Consider the following 19,616-nt stretch of genomic DNA (forward strand, 5'->3'; position numbering starts at 1 on the left):
GGGCAATAAAGCCAAGAACAGTTAAAAACAAGAAGAGTTAAAACTCTTAATGTCTTTGAAGTAATTCTTGTCCTTTGCCATTTGGTAAAAAAACGCACCATTTGGAAAATGTCACTAAGTACAGTCATTTCGATACCTCTTGGTGCTACTTTAGTTTTAAAAATAATGGCTGCTGTTCAACGGTGGTGACTGCCACAAGCCACCTAGGAGGTGAGGGCTGTTTTTCAACTGAGAGAACAACAGGCGGTCGATTTCAGTCAGGGGGGATAAAAGGTCTCGTGATGTTTTTCATCCTGAGAAAGGACAGTGGACAGTTTATTCTCTTTTTAATCGATAGCTCCCAGACAGACGATGCTACTCCCCATAAAATATCTTCTTCCGAAGAAACTGGGGGCAGTTCTTCCTAACCTAGCAAAAGAGGTCATCCTCCAAATTCTTCTGACTGTCGTTGGGAGTACACTTGATTTTAAAATTTAAAGGGATCGTACCAATGATATTCACACTTTCCTAGTGGAAAGTGCTTGCGGGGCACTTGACCAGAATGGTTCGATGTGGGTCTACTTTTAAATTTCTGGCATCGTATTCACGGAACAGAAATGGCAACGCAGTGACACAATCAAGCAAGCACTTTGTTTCCAGTCTGTTCTTTAGTTTCCAACCACATTCCTCTTTTCCTCTCTCCTTGAAGAACCACAAGGTATCAGAACGGGGAAATAGTTGGCCCCGGGAACGCTGGAGCGATGTGTACAAATTTGGTAATATATGTTCTCATTCCTGTCCCATATATTCTTGGTAACATATAATTCCCAAGGCATTAATCTTGTTTATGGGTTATGAAAATATGTGTTTTGTGAAAATGTTTAAAGAGGCGATAACGTAGTTTTGAAGCTTTTCAGATCTGTCAACCTGAAACCCCAAGAATTAGTAAAAAGATTTTTAGGGGTGCCTGGGTGGCTTAATCGGTTAAGCGTCCGACTTTCGCTTAGGTCATGATCTCACGGTTCGTGGGTTCGAGCCCCGCGTCGAGCTCTGTGCTGACTGCCAGCTCAGAGCCTGGAGCCTGTTTCAGTCTGTGACTCCCTCTCTCTCTGACCCTCCCCTGCTCACGCTCTCTCTCTCTCTCTAGAAATAAATTAAAAAAAAAAAAACATAAAAAAAAAAAAAAGATTTTTAAAAAGCAAATTCTCCATAGATGATCTCATTTAACACTTTAGAGTACCATCACGTGCCAGGCACTGGTCCGGACATTGCAAATCTCAACAAATTTTAATTCCCACCGGCAATACCAGGAGATGGGTGTTACTCTCATCGGCGCACTATAGATGCGAAACTTGTCCAAGGCCATAGAGCAGGTATGTGGTAGAAGCTGTACTTGAACATGACACTTAGACTCTGGAGTCTGCTCTTCACCAGGACATACGCTTTCTCTCTTACACAAGGGTCATGCAGGGCCATTCCTACTCATCACAGTGTCGTGATCAGGTTAAAAGGGGGTGGCCATGGAAAATACCTGATGTTCGCCCCTATCCCCATGCCCACAAAACGCAGCACAACAAAACCAACACCAGCATCTTACACTTGCAAAGCTTGTTCCCCCTCAATTACTCCTCACAGCAACCCGTGAGGGCAGGGCTGGAACGTGGGTATAATCTCCATTTCATAACCAGGCTCAGCGGGGAAGGGCTAGCCACAAATCACATGCCTAAGGGAGTGGCAGGGCTGGGCTCCGATTTCAGCTTCTGGAATCCCATTCGAGGGTTCCTGCGTCTACACAGAGTGCTGTAAACCTAGCGAAGCCCAGCAAACATGACATGACAGAGCAGAGATCCGGCTGGTTTCCCTTGAGAAATCAGTACACAGCCAGCACCCAGGCAACGCTGCTCTCTATCGGCACATCTTGTGCTGGTCTGTCCCGTCCAGCCAGGTCTCTGCATGAGACTTCACCGCACTGAGGATGAGGCAGGAATTAAGAACCAAACAGGCATGGGTGGCGCCAGGGCCACCCTGCCTTGCAGCCTGACGGAAGGGAAGCGGGGTGGCAGGAAGAACCAGGAGTGACGAAGTGCCCCGTGTTCTCACTGCTCTGTGAGTCGCCGGGGCTGAGCTGGGCAGTGCTGTCCCTATACTGCCTGAGCACGGAAGAGGGGCGGCGGGACCCAGGCCTCCCTGGGGCGCTGCACTTGTCGGCAAGGGTCCCGCAGAGTCCAGCTCGGCCCTTCCGTCCCGCCTGGCCCCCGTGACCTCGGGGAGGCCAGGTCGGCTCAGGATGTGCCAGGGGACATCCGTCCCGCCAGAGGAGATGGCTCCTGGGGGAGACGGGAGAGAGAGACCCAGCTGAGCTTCCCTCATCGTCCAACAGGAATTCTCATTCAGAAAAAGAAATGTGAAACTAAACTAGTTCTGGGATGAGATTCCAAATATATCGAATAACCGGTAAATCACAGGCACTTCGCCAGTCAGGAAGGCCCACGGGAGCTAGAGGCCACCGGCCTGGACAGACACCTACCTCCCCTTTAACATAGGGATCAAGGGAGGTAGAAAGGGACAGAGTGTGGGGGCAGCGGGCGTAGGGGAGGGGACTTATTACCAACCACCCAATACATCCCGGATGAATTAGCAGCACTGCCCCACAGCTGAGGGCATGTTTAAAAACTAGCATTTTAAATATCGACTATTCAAAAAACCTAACGAATTAAATATCCATTTTCTTCTGTATATTCAATAATAACAGATTTTTTTGAAGTTTATTTATTTTTGAGAAAGAGAGAGAGAGAGAGAGAGAGCGAGCACAAGCCGGGAAGGGGCAGAGAGAGAGAGAGAGAGGGAGAGAATCCCAAGCAGGCTCCGTGGTGTCAGCACAGAGCCCGACGTGGGGCTCGAACTCACAAACCGTAAGATCGTGACCTGAGCTGAGGTCAATAGTCAGAAGCTTAACCAGCTGAGCCACCCAGGCACCCCAATAATAACTAAGATTTCTGAAAGCAGTAGAGAGATTCCATCCTGGAGCAGAACTGGATGTGAATTAAAATCATCAATATGCTAACCAATCAAAACTGTTCGCTAAATGTCTATGATTAGGGCGACCGCCCCTCCTCCTTAGGGCAACAGCAGCTTCCCACACTTAACCTCCCCCACGTCTCACTAGAACCCTATGAGACTCCTCACTTTACAGAGGAGCACACGGACGCACAGACGTTAGGGACTTTCTCAATTTCCCAGGTCACACGGACGCTAAAGAGGCAGTGCGGGTCCTAAGATTCACCGCCAGCTCTGAGCAGGCCTGTTCCGCTGCCGTCCCAGACACGGGGCCGGTGAGCGGGGCTGAGATGCCACGTGCGTAGGTTCGGAGGGGGAAGAGGCGCCCCGCTCTTAGGCGGGTTAATCAGAGTCTTCACGGAAAAGGAGGGATGGCTGTGCTATTCGAGCCTAGAAAGGCAATACCATGGGTCCAGAAAGGGTTCAGAGACGGGTTCCCCTGTGCATCCCCTGCGGACTGGACCGGTCCAAGACAGGGAAGGAGCAGAGAGAGGACTGCGGGGCTGGAAAGGCGCTGGCCTGGAGGGGACTCTCTGCGAAGTCAAATAGCGTTGAAGCAGGCTATGGGGTCAAAGCCACACCGTAGCTCTGCAGGGCGCAGATGGAATGGAGAGGCTGGAGTCCACGTGCCAGAAGCAGGAAAAAGGACAAGACAACTCAAGGACCAGGAGGTCCGTGAGGAAGGACAAAGGTGATGACCAACAAGTCCCACACTGAGTACACGCGGGTCCCTGCCCGGAGTGAGGGGGCTGGAGACAATGAGCTGGTCACTGGCCAGCCCAGGAGGCAGCTGACAAGCAGCGCCCCCACCCCTCAACTCTTATCGACCTCAGGGGTCTTGTAATCTAGGAAACAACTGATTAGGCCGATTGGACGCATGAAATGATAGCCTTCTGATGAGCAGGGGATGGACAGAGTCAACGGCTTCTGGGCCTCATACTTCCTTACCTTTTTGTGTCCCTTGTCCCCCGTCCAAAATTCGTATGTTGAAGTCCTAACCCTCAATACCTCAGACGTGAGTGTATGTGGAGACAGATTTTTTTTTTAATGTTTATTTATTTGTTTTTTGAGAGAGAGCACAAGCCAGGGATGGACAGAGAGAGAGAGAGGGAGACACAGAATCAGAAGCAGGCTCCAGGCTCCGAGCTGTCAGCACAGAGCCAGACGCGGGGCTTGAACTCAGAAGCCACAAGATCAAGACCTGAGCCGGGGTCGGGCGCTTAACCAACTGAGCCACCAAGGTGCCCTGAGACAGGCTCTCTAAAGAGGTAATTAAATTAAAATTAGGTCATTAGAGTGAGTGCTAATCCATAATCTGACTGGTGTTCTTTTAAGAAGAGCAGATTGGGGCACCTGGGTGGCTCAGCTGGTTACGTGTCTGACTCCATCTCAGGCCACGATCTCAGTTTGTGAGTTCGAGCCCCACGTCCTGCTCTGTGCTGACAGCTTGGAGCCTGCTTCAGATTCTGTGTCTTCTTCTCTCTCTGCCCCTCCCCTGCTCGCTTGATCTCTCTCTCTCTCTCAAAAATAAATAAACACTAAAAAATTAAAAAAAGAAGAGCAGATTGGGACACAAACAAGCACAGAGGAAAGACCATGGGTGGACACAGGGAGAACTTGATCATCTACAAGTCACAGAGAGACGCTTCAGAAGAAATCGACTCTGTCAACACCGCAGTGTGACCTCTGGCCTCCAAAATTCTAAGAAAAATGTCTGTCGGTTGAGCTACGGAGCCTGCAGCACTCAGCTAAGGCAGCCCCGGCAAGCTAACCGCCCCCCACATTCATTCCCCACCCTCCCGGCACCACAGGAGAGACGCCACTGGGACTTCTTGGTAGGAAGAATAAAAACCAGAGATTTACCTCTACCTCCCCCACCCCCCAACCCTTTTCTTGATCCAGGAACGTTTGTGGATTTAAAGTCTTGGGAGAACTCATCTGATCAGGAGCACACCCCGCACTGGCCGGACTCCCTGCTGCCTCTTACTGATGCTCCCCACATGCTGGGCTCAAAAACTGATCTCCTCCCACGCTCACAGCGGAATTCCGTAGGACGGCCAATCGTATTCCCGTTTTCAAACGAGGAAACGCATGGCCACAGGTTGAGGCAATTCGCCATGAGCACATGACAGATCCGGAATCTGAAGGCGGGCCTCAGCCTGATGGCCCTGACTCCCTGATACCTGTTCTGTGGTAGCTTCTGAGGCGTCCGACTCGGGGCAACAGGGTCCGGGACAAGCCCAGACAAAGCCAGCAGCAGGCTGACAGCCTCGGGCAGGAAGGCTCCCATCTCCAGCGAGTAAGGCCACACGGTCAAGAGAGCAGGTGCCCTTGCTGGGTCTCTCTCTCCTCTGCCTCCTAACCGTCTGGACACACTGCTCCCCGCCTTGCTCTCCGGGATGGTTCCCCACACCTCATGGAGAGTGATCCTTCTAAAACTTAGCTAATCAATCCTGCACTCAAAACCCTCCATCTTCCAGTGCCTGGGTGGCTGGGTTGGTTAAGCGTCCAACTCTTGGTTTCAGCTCAGGCAGTGATCTCAAGGTTTGTGAGTTCGATCCCCCACATCAGGCTCTGAGCTGACAGTCTGGAACCTGCTTGGGATTCTCTCTCCCTCTCTCTCATTCAGTCTCCCTTTGCTCCTCCCTTGCAGGCTTTCTCAGTCTCTCTCAAAATAAATAAACTTAAAAAAATTTTTTTTAATTAAAAAAAAAGAGGGCGCCTGGGTGGCTCAGTCAGTTAAGCATCTAACTTTGGCTCAGGTCATGATCTTGTGGTTCGTGAGTTTGAGCCCCGCATTGGGCTCTATGCTGATAGCTCAGAGCCTGGAGCCTACTTCCAATTCTGCGTTTTCCTCTCTCTCTGCCCCTCCCCCACTAGCACTCTGTCTCTGTCTCTCTCTACAAAATAAACAAATTTCGGGGCACCTGGGTGGCTTAGTTGGTTAAGCGTCCAACTTTCGCTTAGGTCATGATCTCGCGGTTCGTAGGTTCGAGCCACGCGTCGGGCTCTGTGCTGACTGACAGCTCAGAGCCTGGAGCCTCTTTCAGAGTCTGTGACTCCCTCTCTCTCTGACCCTCCCCTGCTCACGCTGTGTCTCTCTCTCTCCTAGAAGTAAATAAAAATATTTTTTAAAAAAAATTAAAAAAATAAAATAAAATAAACAAATTTTTAAAAAAAATTTTTAAAAAACCACCCTCCATCGTACCCAGGGCAAAATCCAAATGAGCCCCATGAGCCCTACACGATCTGCCCTCCCTCTCCGCCCAGAATCTCTGAACCCATCTCCTACCTCCTGCTCCCTCATTCATGACGTTCTACGCTGCTATCATCCCTGCTGTTTCTAGAACTCATCAAAGACACTCCTTGCTGTTCCCTTGGCTCTCTCACCTCCCTCAGGTCTCTACTCAATAGTCACCCTTATGGAAAGGCCATCCCCGAACACCCTGTTGAAAACAACACTCTTTTTTTCTCCTTTTGGCCCTGTAGGCTCCTTATTCTTCTTCAGAGCACCTACCAGGCCCTCACAGTCATGTTCATCTGTTGTCTGTCTCCCCGCACTGGGACGGCAGCTCTGTGAGACCCCCCCGCCCCCGCTTTCTGTTGAGGTGGCACTATCTCCAAGGCCTGGGCTGGCACATAGTAAGTGCTCACTGAATCCAGGATGGATGCGTGGATTGATGGATGGACCCCAGAAACTGTAACAATGGAATGTGTACACGGCAGAAACACAGAAAATTGCTCCAGACAGAACTAACTGCTGGAGGGGAGGTGGGGGATGGGCTAAGTGGGTGATGGGCATTAAGGAGGGCACTTGGGGGTGTCGTACGTAAGTCATGAATCATGCAGATCTACTCCTGAAGCCAATACGACACTGTATGTTAACTAACTTGAACTTATAGAAAATCTTGGAAAGAAAAAAACATTGCTCTAGATGGTTGTAAAAGGTGCGATTACGAGGTGGCCTGAGGTAGAGGGTCGACAGGAAGAACAAGGAAGGTCAGTGTGAAATTCACGGCAGGGTAACTAAGATAAGGTCATGCACTTTATGTGCAGGGCACTTAGTGATTTTTCAGGTGGTGTCACCATGTGGGAAGAAGCCACACAGGACGGACGACATGAACTCAAGGTGGGGAAGACATTCAGATCAGTCCAGGGACTTAGCTTCCACACCTCTGGACCACGCGGAAATAAGTGAGCATCCGCTCCTATGAATCTTTTATGACTAGCAAAGAAAAGGCCAGAGGAAGTTATCTAAATGAAATCCACTTAGGTTTTTACGCCAATTTTAAAGTTAAAAACTCAATACTTACCGTTCTGGGTTCAAACGTATAAAGAGCTCTGAACACTTTAACTTGCCCTAAAAGAGAGGGAAAAGACAAACACATGATCAATTCTTTCATTTTAAGTTTACTGTAAAGAGCATTACCCATTATATTCTTCAGAATTCCCTAACTAAAAGCCCATGTGAGAAATTTATTTTGGAATTAAGTGCTTTCTTCCAGCATAGAGGGTATTTCATAAATATTTGTTAAATAAAGGCATGAATACACACACACCTCCAGGGATGATTTTGCAGGAGCTAATAATTATTTGGACTTCACCTTTGTTCTACATAGAGCCCTTCCATCGCTAGGCTCTAAGTTTATGGTAAGCATTTAACGTAAAGAGATATTTAATGTGACAATCAACACTGGCTTAGTATTCTTAAATCAATTATTTAGAACTTTCTATTTTCCAAAAGAAAAGAAAATACCATGGAGAAAAATAGTATCGCTTGGAGAAAAATGTGATTCCGTTAAATCCCAAAACAGAGCGCAATAACTCAGCAAAGAGGAGATCATGTTCATGAAAGCTGTCCTCCACTCTCCCAAAGAAGATCCCTCTTAATATGCCCCTTCCCTGTGTTTCCATAACACCTTGTATTAGAATAAGTGACTTGCTGGCCTGTGTCATTTGGGAGCAGGAGCCCTGACTTGTTCAATTTCCCAGCACAGCCCAGCATACGGTATGCACTTCATAAAAAATTACTAAATGAATATGTAACAGAACAAATTCAAACAGTAGAAAAAAGTCTACAGATAGGGAATAAAAAGAGGTCTTTTATGAAATAAATAGATTTCGAAGGAATATCAAAATAGGACTACCTATTTAAAATGTGAGAACAATTTCATTTCAGCACTACAAGAACCTTTATTTATTTATATTAAAGATTTTTTTAATGTTTATTTTTTTGAGAGAGAGAGACGGAGTGCGAGCAGGGGAAGGGCAAAGAGAGAGGGAGATACAGAATTGGAAGCAGGCTCCAAGCTCTGAGCTGTCAGCACAGAGCCTGATGCGGGGCTTGAACTCGTGAAATCAGGACCTGAGCCCAAGTCAGGTGCTCAACCGAGTGAGCCACCCAGGCGCCCCAGCACTACAAAACCTTTAGACATGGCTACATCCTACAAGAGCATCGTTCAAAAAGATAGTCTCCAAGATGTGACACAGGAGGACTATTTTGGAAAGTATTTCCTTTTTTGACTTATTCTTTTTCATTCCTATTTTCATTGTTTCCATATATTACGTTTTATAATACGACAACTTAATAGGATACATACGCAACTTGTAATACACATACATTTACTGGGAATGAGTACTGAAAACCTTTTGCTGATAGAGTGTTAAGCATTATGAGGACAGGTGTTTATGTTTTATGAGCAAAACATCCAAGTACCTAGCACAGTGCCTGCCTGGCACAGAGGAGGCACTCAGTAATTATTTGTTGAACGGATGAATAAAGAAATGGAAAATGCACTCAAAAAAAAGTCTGAAAACCTGCTAACAGACTGTCCAAGAGAACTTCATGCAATGAAGGGGAAGCTCTACTTCTGTGCTAGGCACATATGGCTACCGAGCCCTTGAAATGCGGCTAACGTGACTGCAAACTGATATTTAAACGTCATGCAATTTTAATTAAGTTGAATTGCTACACAGGGCTGGTGGCTAGCATGTGGAACAGAGGGTTAGAATATCGAAAAATATGGGAAATGACCGTAATGTCCATTAAGAAGGGCTTATGTAAATCAAGTCTGATGCATCTGAAGAATGCTGCAGACAGATGTGCAGACACTGCCCTAGCAAAGACCTGGTAATATTCCGTGAAAACAAGCAGGTTACAGAACTGCATACTGGGTCCCATTCCCCTCATGTTGACAATATACACACGTGTACATACACCCCTTAAATGGCACCACCAACTATGGAGAACCTTCACCTTCTACCTTATATATATGGCTCATATTCATGACACTTAGTGGGTAGGACTTCTATAATCCACAAAAACAATAATGATCCCTTAAGGGCAGGTGGTGGGGTTTTGGGGAGGCGGGGCTGGCTATCACCCTTTCTCTTAAATGCCCTCAAACAGAAGATCCCCTGCTGACACCCCTTGTGACTTAGCATGTGTGCGAGAAAACATTCTTTTTTGCATGTTTCAATGCCCCTCCTTCCCTGCTCTTCTAGGGGGAGGCTGATGGGCAGAAAGCAAACATGAAAACTTTTTTTCTTCCGGGGTATGTGTTTTACACACACCTGCGGCCCTGGGAGAGGAAACACGGAACGGAAGGAAGAGCTGCCAGGAGAAAGGCTGCTGCCCCGAATGTCTGTCTGAGAGGGAAGGCTGGTTATCTTGATGACTTCAAACTTTCCAAAGAGAAGTTATACAAGGAAGCAGTCCAGTGGGGACCAAAATCAGTAATGACAGAACGTTCTCGTTCCTTTGAGGGAATGGCAGCAGTGTGATGTGCTATGGCTACCTGTGGAAATCAGATCCAATGTGAATTCAGTGAGCTTACTTCAAATTCAATACAAATTAAAGAACCTGGGGAAAAAAGTAAATACTTGGGAGTGTGACTAAGCCACTGATTTTTGTTATCTTCTGTGACTGTCTCACTTAAAATGTTCCCAACTAAAAGGAAGTGGGAGATTCACTTGCGTTTTGACTTATACTAAACATTGAACATTAGGCCAGTCTTCTATATGGTTACGCAAGGGAACATTCTCTCTGTGTGAAGCTGTGGAAACCCCTTTCACACACACAATCCTGTTTATCGACTGATGTTGGGACGTTAGCCTCGTGAGGCTCCCGTTTAATCCATAGATTATAAAAGTTCTGGGGCTTAACTTACTCAATTCTCAAACCAAACCTGAGCCAAACAGAAAAGAAACAATGCAAAAAAAAAAACCCAAAAAACAAAGAACAAAAACAAAAACAAAACAAAACAGCCAAAGGATATGAAAGAATTGCATACAGATAATAAACAAATGACTTTCGTGGTTACAGTCTACCAACCCTGGACAGTCTCTCAAGAGAATAATAATTACTGATATTTAATTCACTGAGCATTTTTACATCATCTTTAAATTCAACTGTTCTATAGGTGAATAGGATCACATAGAATATTAAAGGACTCAGGGTATTCTGTGTTTATAAAGCACTGCCCTCACAGACACCTAAAAAAATATTAATAAACGTCTTAATAAAGATCAAGATAGGCACTGATCAATTCCAAAATTCTTCATTTATTCATTTTAATTTAAGTTTTTATTTATTTTTGAGAGAGAGGTTGAAGATGAGTAAGGGAGGCACAGAGAGAGAGGGAGACACAGAATCTGAAGCAGGCTCCAGGCTCCGAGCTGTCAGCAAAGAGCCTGACGTGGGGCTCAAACTCACGAACTGCGAGATCATGACCTGAGCCGAAGTCGGACGCTTAATCGACTGAGCCACCCAAATGTATTTAAAGAAGGCAGATTCACAAACATAAAATCGTGGTGTTCTTGGATGGGCAGGGAGGCAAAATTAGATGTCCTCTCTGGGCACTCCCCCCACCAACTTGATCATTTTCTCATGGAAGGCTGGTTACATATAACAAAGAGAGAAAGTGGAACCAGGAAGACTATATGAATCACCTGGAATTCACTCTGAATTAAGACTGGAAAGAGGCCCAATCTTTTGTAAGATCCTTTAAATGAATCTCACGTGAACTAGCATGTGAACGGCACTTAGGATTTCAGGAGGGCGGGCCTTCTGACATAAGCCAGATAAGCAGATTCCCACGTTCCCTGGCAGCAGCTGGTCCCTGCTGGCTTTTCACTTTGTGGGCCCCTCACCTTCCCCGGCACACCCTTCCTTTTTCTCCGCAACCCCACCCTGCCCCTACAGAGAAGGGCTGAGTCCACCGGTCATCAGCCGAACACTGTTTTCCCTGGAGTGGTGACTACAGTCAACGACTTCCTGTCCCCAGCAGACGAGGCAGATGGAGGGAAAGGGGCTCTGGGAGGGGTCCTGTGCGGGCAATGGGTAGAAAACTTTTCTGTCTGAAGTCTGCCAACAGAATGCAGACAGGTGCACCTCTGTGGCCCTGAAAGAGCACTTAGAAGGACTTGGGGCACACAAACTCTAACACACAGTGTCACCATTCTAGTTTCTTCTCTGCTGGTGAAGGAGTAGAAGGCTGCAGAGTGAGCCACAAAGGCGGCATTAAAAAAGGATCGCTCACAGCAAAAAGAGCGACTATTCAAAATATCAGAAGTTAGTTATCTGAAACAGATGAACCATTTCACTTACATTCTGCTGAAAAACATCGGAAGGCCAGGGGCGCTGAGTGGCTCTGTCAGTTAGACACCCAGCTCTTGATTTCTGCTCAGATCATGCATGATCTCACAGTTCGTGGGATGGAGCCCTGTGTTGGGCTCTGCCTGGTCAATGGGGAGCCTGCTTGGGATCCTCTCTCTCCTTCTCTTTCTTCTGCTCTCCCCTGCTCACTCGCTCTCAAAAATAAAATAAACTGTAAAAAAATGTTGGAAGGCCCAAGACACTTTAGATGGACTTCATTTAACATGGCTTTAATAGGGGCACCTGGGTAGCGCAGTCAATTGAGCATCCCCTTCAGCCTAGGTCATGATCTCACTGTTCCAAGGTTCGAGCTCCATGTCAGAGCCTGGAGCCTGCTTCAGATTCTGTGTCTTCCTCTCTTTCTCTGACCCTCCCCTACTCATGCTCTGTCTCTCTCTCTCTCCCTCAAAAATAAAAAATAAAAAATAAAACATTTACAAATGAATGAATGAATGAAATGGCTATGATTGGGGCACCTAGGTGGCTCAGTCAGTTAAGTGTGACTTCCACTAAGGTCAGGATCTCATGGTTCTCAAGGTCAAGCCCCATATCGGGCTCTGTGCTGACAGCTCAGAGCCTGGAGCTTGTTTCAGACTCTGTGTCTCCCTCTCTCTCTCTGCCTCTCCCCTCCTTGCTCTCTGTCTCAAAAATAGTAAACATAAAAGAAAACTTCTTTAAATACTGGCAATGCTAAGTGTTAAGAAGGATACAGAACAACCGTATCGTTCTTAGTATCCGTGGGCATGTAAACAGGTACGACTGCGAGAGAAAATTATTCGGCAGTAGCATTCATTCATTTTTCGTAAGTCTTGACATGCCTTTGAGATCTTACATGACATTTCTGGGAAAGGAACTTAGTTGGAAAATCACTCCTCTCATCTTCTGTGGGACTAAAATGCTGCATACAAAAATGACCCCTCCTGGATGGTGCTACTATCCCCAGGGTACAGTGAGTCTCAACGGTTTTTTTAATTGCACACCGTGAAACTAATTTAGTGGCTTTTAAAACTATCAAATGAAACAGAAATGACCAGAGTCCAGTGTACATGGCAGAAATAATTATGGTTTTGTGCAACGTTTATTTTGTCAGGACTGGACCGACGGATGGACGGAGAAAGTGATGTTTCTTTTGGAAATTTACCAAACACACCTTTAGGCATAATGCCAAACGGCCAAATATTAAAACCAATTGTTTGCTGAAGCCAAATGCTGCTTCGCAGAAGGGACTATTGGGAAATAAATCTGAAGTTCTACTCAAAAAGCATATTACGTTTACAATTTTATTACTAAAAATTCTAGTAGACCCATGGCAAGCACTTGATATAAAAGAGCAGGAACCCTAATTCGTCAGCATGATCCGCTCCGGCCTGATGGGATGTTTCGAAAACTACATGGATGCTCCGAAAATCAGGTCTGTGTAAAAGCAAGATACTTTGGTGCCGAGACAGCTGCTGCCTGTTGTGATTCTGCAGCAAGTTAGGAAGCTTTCCTTCCTCCCTAATAGAAACTGAGTGAGGCTAAGGCCCCTCGTCGCCTCCCGGGCTTGAAGACGTGCTTGCTGCCTGATGGTGCAATGTCACGGAAGCCTGTCCCACAGAAGAGATGGTAGTTTTCCCCAAATTATTAGCAACTGTCCTCTCTCAACACTAATTCTCAATCTATACCCATCGTTTTCTATTATTTATATCATCATTTGGGGGCCCAGAAAATTCACAGCCTGACCATCATCCATAATTTTTGCACTGTTTTATTCTCCAATAAAAAAAAATAGATGTTTATACTTTCAGTTGACCGAATTTCGATACACAAAGCACAAAAGGGGACACTGCAAGAGTTACATACAGAGTATTTGCCTATTTTTCTTTTTTTAAAATTTTTTTAATGTTTTATTTATTTCTGAGAGAGAGAGAGAGAGAGACAGCGTGAGCAGGGGAGGGTCAGAGAGAGAGGGAGATACAGAATCTGAAGCAGGCTCCAGACTCTGAGCTGGCTATTAGCACAGAACCCGACCCGGGGCTCGAACCCATGAACCGTGAGATCATGACCTGAGCCGAAGTCGGACGCTCAACCGACTGAGCCACCCAGGCGCCCCATATTTGCCTATTTTTCAAAGCGAGTATTATGATAACAAGCCCAATGGGCTGCCTCGTTTGTATCACTGGCACCGGGACACTGGTGAGAAAGGAAGGTTACCTATGCCATCTACAATCCTGCTTCATGTACGAGTCCAAGGACGCCAGAAACAACGCTGAGGTGAGGCACGCCGCTCTCTGGCCAGTGAGCGGAGGCTGAATGGCAGATTTAGGAAAAAAATCTGAGGTGAATTTCTGTGTATCCCTCGTGTGTATGTGTGTGCACTTTTGCACATATCAGATCATTATGTGAAATATGTATCTTCCTAAAGACCAAAGGCAAGAGAAGTTGAAAAGTGACCACTCTACACCACCCGATCAAATGAGGGATCTGTACAGGACTCTCTAAAGAATGAGTAATATTTCCTCTATTTCAAAATTCAGCACGCAAAACTTAATATTCTCCCATCGGCCCCAGAGACTTAGAATGTTGGAGCTCTTGAAAAGAAGAGGAAGAGAATTATTTGAATAAGGGAACATCTTGGAAAAAATAAGAATTTACCATATACATAGAGTTCTCACATTTGTCTAAGAGAATGAAGGTAATATCACTTCTTAATTTATATTCTGTGGGTATGAAAAAACTGCCACCATCACTGAATATTCTCAGGGCAAATAGAAGTATTAATATTATTTCTACTACACATATTTAAATTATTCCATTAAACAGCATGATGAAACAGGATGTTTTCTGCTCAAAACAAAACAGAGTGAGTCTACGTGATAGTATCCAAGAGTCAAGGCCATCATTTCGCCCGCAGGGTAAGAGGAAACAGCTGTGCTCTGTTGGGTCAACACAGGCTCCCCTGGGTTTTCTGGATTCCAACGCCCATAAATGAGGTGGTTAGCTCAGAATAGGCTTCTTGGTGAAGATCTCTCTGCATGTCAAGCTCACTGCTCTTGAATCTAAAACACAGAGGCTATAATTCTTGCAGAGAAAATCATCGTGGGAGCACAATGACATTTAAGAGTAAGTTTCTTCCCTCACACTTCCATTCCTGGATTCCTTAAATCAAATCCAGTGAAGTCTATTTGCATATACACCCTTCAAGGATATAGCTAATAGAAAAGAATAGGAACCTAATATTTCCATCTCTCCTCACACCAACACCACCTCTTCTCTGCCTCCTCCCCTCATCCAATCCAAAATAAATAAATAAATAAAATAAACCACTGAAGAATTTGAAACGTGTCTTGATTTCAGCTGCAGGGCTGGCAAACTCGTTAAAAACAGTAGCCAGTGTGTTTTCTAACAAGAGGGTTCTGTTTATTAACAGTGTGCCTTTCTTAACCATTTTGTTTTCTTTTTCTTATGCTTTTTAGTGCCTTTCAGCAAACTTCGTTACTTTTACATCTTCAGGAGCCGTAACTACTGGGTATTTTTCTTTCTTCTCTGCAGTGTAGCATAAAAGTCCCAAAGAGCAGGGTTCAAAGCTTCCGACGACATGCTCGTTGCCAACTCTGTCCTGACTGGCTACAAATTAGAGAGGAAGCAATGGCCCCTGAAGACCAGCAGGTCTTTCACTCCCAGACACACTGCTTCCAGAGTCACTCTGAGGACACCTCGGGGAAGAAATCTTTGTTTCGGTCCTTGGAATTTAAGTGATAAAGGTGACACTGGTCATGCCACTTTGGGCAAAAGGCAAGATGAATCCAAGGGCCGACTCATGACAGCAAGTTATTGTACAACCCAGGAACTAAGAATGGTTTTGCCTTTTTTTTTTTAACTTAATTTTGTAATGTTTATTTTTGAGAGAGAGAGAGAGACAAATGGGAGAGGGGCAGAGAGAGAAGGAGACACAGAATCCGAAGCAGATGCCAGGGTCTGAGCTGTCAGCACAGAGCCTGACTCGGGGCTCGAACCCCTGAAATGTAAGATCATGAGCTGGGCTGAAGTTGAATGCTTAACCTACTGAGCCACTCAGGTGCCCCAGGATGGTTTTACATTTTTAATGGTTGGGGAGCAGGAGCAAAGGAATAATAATATTACAAGAAACGTGAAAATTATCTGAAACTTAAATTGCAGTGTCATAAATAAAGTTTTATTGGAACAGAGCCCATTTTTGCATTCTCTTCTATGGCTGCTTCCGCTCTACGACGGCGGAGTTGAGTAGTTGCAACAGGAACCACCTGTGGCCCACAAGCCTGAAATATTTACTACGAGGACCTTTATGGAAGAGTCTGCCCACCCCATCCCCTGGCCCCTGTTCCTGTTAGGAACAAGTCAGCGGGTCAGATCACAGGAGCATTAGCCCCAGCAGGAAGGGTCCAAACCGGTCTCTCACAGACCCCACAAGTAGCATGGGTCTCAGCCTCATCCTGGGTGAAATAATTGGCTGACTATACATCCAGGATTGAGATAGATGATTCTCTAACACGAAAATCTTTCATCCAAAACAAAATTCCCCATCTAAACCCGTTTGTGGGACACTTATCACGAGCCAGGCACCGTGCAAAGTGCTGATTTGCTACAACCCATTTAATCTTCAAAATAATCCTGGGGTGGGGAGGCTAAGTGGCTCAGTCAGTTGGGCGTCCGACTCTTGATTTTGGCTCAGGTCATGATGTCACGGTTCATGAGTTCGAGCCCCACGTCAGGCTTTGCGCTGACAGCATGGAGCCTGTTTGGGATTTTCTCCTTCTTCTCTGCCCCTCCCTCGCTCAGGCTTTCTCTTTCTCTCTCAAATAAATTTTAAAAAGAAAAAAGGGGGGGGCACCTGGGTGGCTTAGTCAGCTGAGCGACTGACTTCAGTTCAGGTCATGACCGCATTGTTCATGAGTTCGAGCCCCGCATCAGGCTCGCTGCTGTCAGCCTGTGGGCGCAGAGCCTGCTTCGGATCCTCTGTCCCCCTCTCTGCCCCTCTCCCACCTGCACTCTCAAAAATAAATAAACATTAAAAAAACAAAAAAAAAACCCAACCCGAGGAGAGAAACACTTCATCGGTGGCCTATTTTACAGCTGAGGTAACTGAGGTTAGAGAAGACAAGTAACTACTCCAATCTACACAACCGGAAAGGGGCAGACGTGGGGTTTAAACCCAGGCCTTGGGGCCTTAGGGTGTGGATGGGGCTCTGAGCGGTGTGAATTTCAATGCCAGCAGTCTGGGATTTAGCTAGAAGGAACAAGGCAATGTATGCAAAGTACTTAGTGGAGTTCCTGCGGCATTTTATGCGCCCACAAATTTAGCTATTATCATTTACTACCAATTGTTAGCGGATCTGGGATCTGGGGGGTCATCCCTTATGCCTTCATCCTCATTGGCAAGGCAGCCACTTACCCGAATCTTGTTCCTGCACATCAGAGAAGTTAACATTTATCACACCCCGAGAGAGAAATCTTCACATTTTTGTTAAGCCAAGGATAATACTTAATATTACATCTCTGCAGGGTTATTAAAGAATTAAATATAAGTTTTAAGTTATCATTTATGAAACCTATAGCTACTATCTTTAATCTATGCAAGGCATCACAACAAAATGCAACAGCCTGGGTGGTTTAAACAACAAGACCTGAGTTTCTCACATCTCTGGGGGCTGCGCTGGCTCCGAGCAAGGTATAAGCCAATCTGGTTTCTAGAACCCTCTTCCTGACACGCAGAAGACCGCCTTCCCACCGCATGTTCATGGTGGCCTTGGTGTGCATGAGTGCACACAGAGATTCTCTCAGAAAACCACTGATCCCACCACATGGGCCCCATCCTCAAGACTTACTCTGACCCTAAGTGCTTCCCTAAGGCCCTGACCCAAATTCCACCACGCAGGGGGTGAGGGCTTCCATTCATGAGCTAGGGGCGGGGTGGGGAGGGGCATAAACACTGAGCTCACAACAGCTAGGAGTACAGGATTACAGAAAAAACAGAAATGCATGAACATGTAAATGCACCCATGTTGGGACAGAGATTCAATAGTAAAAATGATAAAAAGGTTTATCGTGACCTTAAAAATCAGCTTTTGGGGAATATGCTTATATAAAAAGTGCTGGTTTGGTGGTAATATTACACATTCAAACAGCTACAGAAAACAAAGATATGCATAGAAAAAAACAACACCAAAATGCTAACAGTTACTCTGGGTGGTACAACTATGAGCCATGTTTATTCTCTTCCTTTATTTTCTAAATTGTCCACAAAGAATGAGAACCCCATATATAATCAGGGAAGCCTGGTTTCTTCTAATACCCTATTGAAGCACAACTCATATATTATTTGTACTCTATGACCAGAAGTTTGTTTTTTAAGTTTATTTATTTATTTTTGAGAGAGGGAGGGAGAGTGGGGAGGAGGGCAGAGAGAAAGGGACAGAGAGCATCCCAAGCTGTCAGCACAGAGCCTGAGGTTGGGGCTCAAACTCTCGAACCATGAGATCATGACCTCAGCTGAAATCAAGAGTTGGATGCTAATGGACTGAGCCACCAGGAGCCCCAGCAGAGTAGTTTTTAATACTGGGTCCGCTCTGCCTCCTTGATCTCACCACACACACACATACACACAGAGTCGGTGGGGAGATATGCAACCACGATGCCGGATGTGACACTAAGTCACACTGACGGTGAGATGTGTGGGCGGTGCCGGCTGTAGAAGAGGTGGCATGCACTTTGTTTTTGGAAAGATCAGAGGATGCCGATGCAAGTGGGCAGGGCTGACCCAAAAGGTGGAGCCTGTGTACAGGAGGCCTGGAGGCCAGGGTGGAGGAGGAAAGTCAAGGAAATCCACGGACCTGAGCCCGGCAGGAGAAAAGACCTGCTGTCTGGAGACAGAGACGTGGACTGGACAGGGGGTTCTCAAATGTCTCTGAGACCCACATTCAGAAAAACGCTGCACAGCAGGACTCAGGAAACATACACACACTCAACCCTAAGAAACGTTTCACAAAAATACTTATCCTTACTTTGAGTGATATCTTCTATTCTTGCTCTCTTCTCTTTCCTTTCTTCTTAGTAAGATGCTAGTCATCACCCACTAAACAGACTTGGGGACCTACCACTGGGTCATGGCTCACAGTCTGAAAATACACCTGGCCAGAGCATTTAACATATGAATGTGTGTAATCTGTGTCGATGGGCCAAATGGAAATTCATTCAGATTTAGAAAGCTGGTACTCTTGGCAATAATAAAGTACTCTCGGATGATAAAATATTAAAAATGGCCTTGGAAATGATTTTTATTTCAAGAAAATTTTTTTTTATTTTGAGCAAATAATAAGCTTAAAATTCAGACTTCCTGAGTGGGACTCGAACTCATGAACCACGAGATCATGACCTGCATTGAAATCGGACACTCAACCAACTGAGCCACCCTCGTCGGGCTCACTGCTGTCAGCCTGTCAGTGCACCTGGGTGCCTCAGCTGGTTGAGCGTCTGACTTTGGCTCAGGTCATGATCATAACGGTTTGTGGGTTCGAGCCCCGTGTAGGGTTCTGTGCTGACAAGCTCAGAGCCTGGAGCCTTTTTGGGATATTGTGTCTCCCTCTCTCTCTGCCCCTCTCTCACTCCTGCTCTGTCTCTGTCTCTGTCTCACTCTCTCTCAAAAATAAACATTAAAAGAAAAGACTCATGCTAGCAAGACAACATGATATAAAAAAGTCTCCTTTTATTTTAAACACCCCTTTAAAACCTGATATAGGGACAAAAACATGTCCTGATATAGGGACAAAGACTGTGTCTAAGAACAAAAAAAGAAAATCTCTGGAGACGTGGACGGAACTTAAGCAAGGTGTTCACTTGAAGCTTACCTGACGGGCACACAGGGGCCAGATCTGTAGCTGAGGCCATTTTACTATTTCACGTTAATGCC

General features: G+C 45.9%; 1 protein-coding gene across 1 annotated transcript in view; it reads right to left on the reverse strand.

The window, feature by feature from the left end:
- OSTF1 (osteoclast stimulating factor 1) overlaps positions 1–19,616 on the reverse strand; it is a 57,749-nt gene that overhangs the window by 24,076 nt on the left and 14,057 nt on the right. Inside the window, exon 2 of the mRNA XM_039219463.1 lies at positions 7,350–7,396. Within this exon, the coding sequence (XP_039075394.1) occupies positions 7,350–7,396 (47 nt within the window). The remainder of the gene's footprint in view (positions 1–7,349; positions 7,397–19,616) is intronic.

Source organism: Hyaena hyaena, unplaced genomic scaffold, assembly GCF_003009895.1.
Source record: "Hyaena hyaena isolate Hyena2069 unplaced genomic scaffold, ASM300989v1 scaffold_819, whole genome shotgun sequence".
NCBI classification, from domain to species: Eukaryota; Metazoa; Chordata; class Mammalia; order Carnivora; family Hyaenidae; genus Hyaena; species Hyaena hyaena.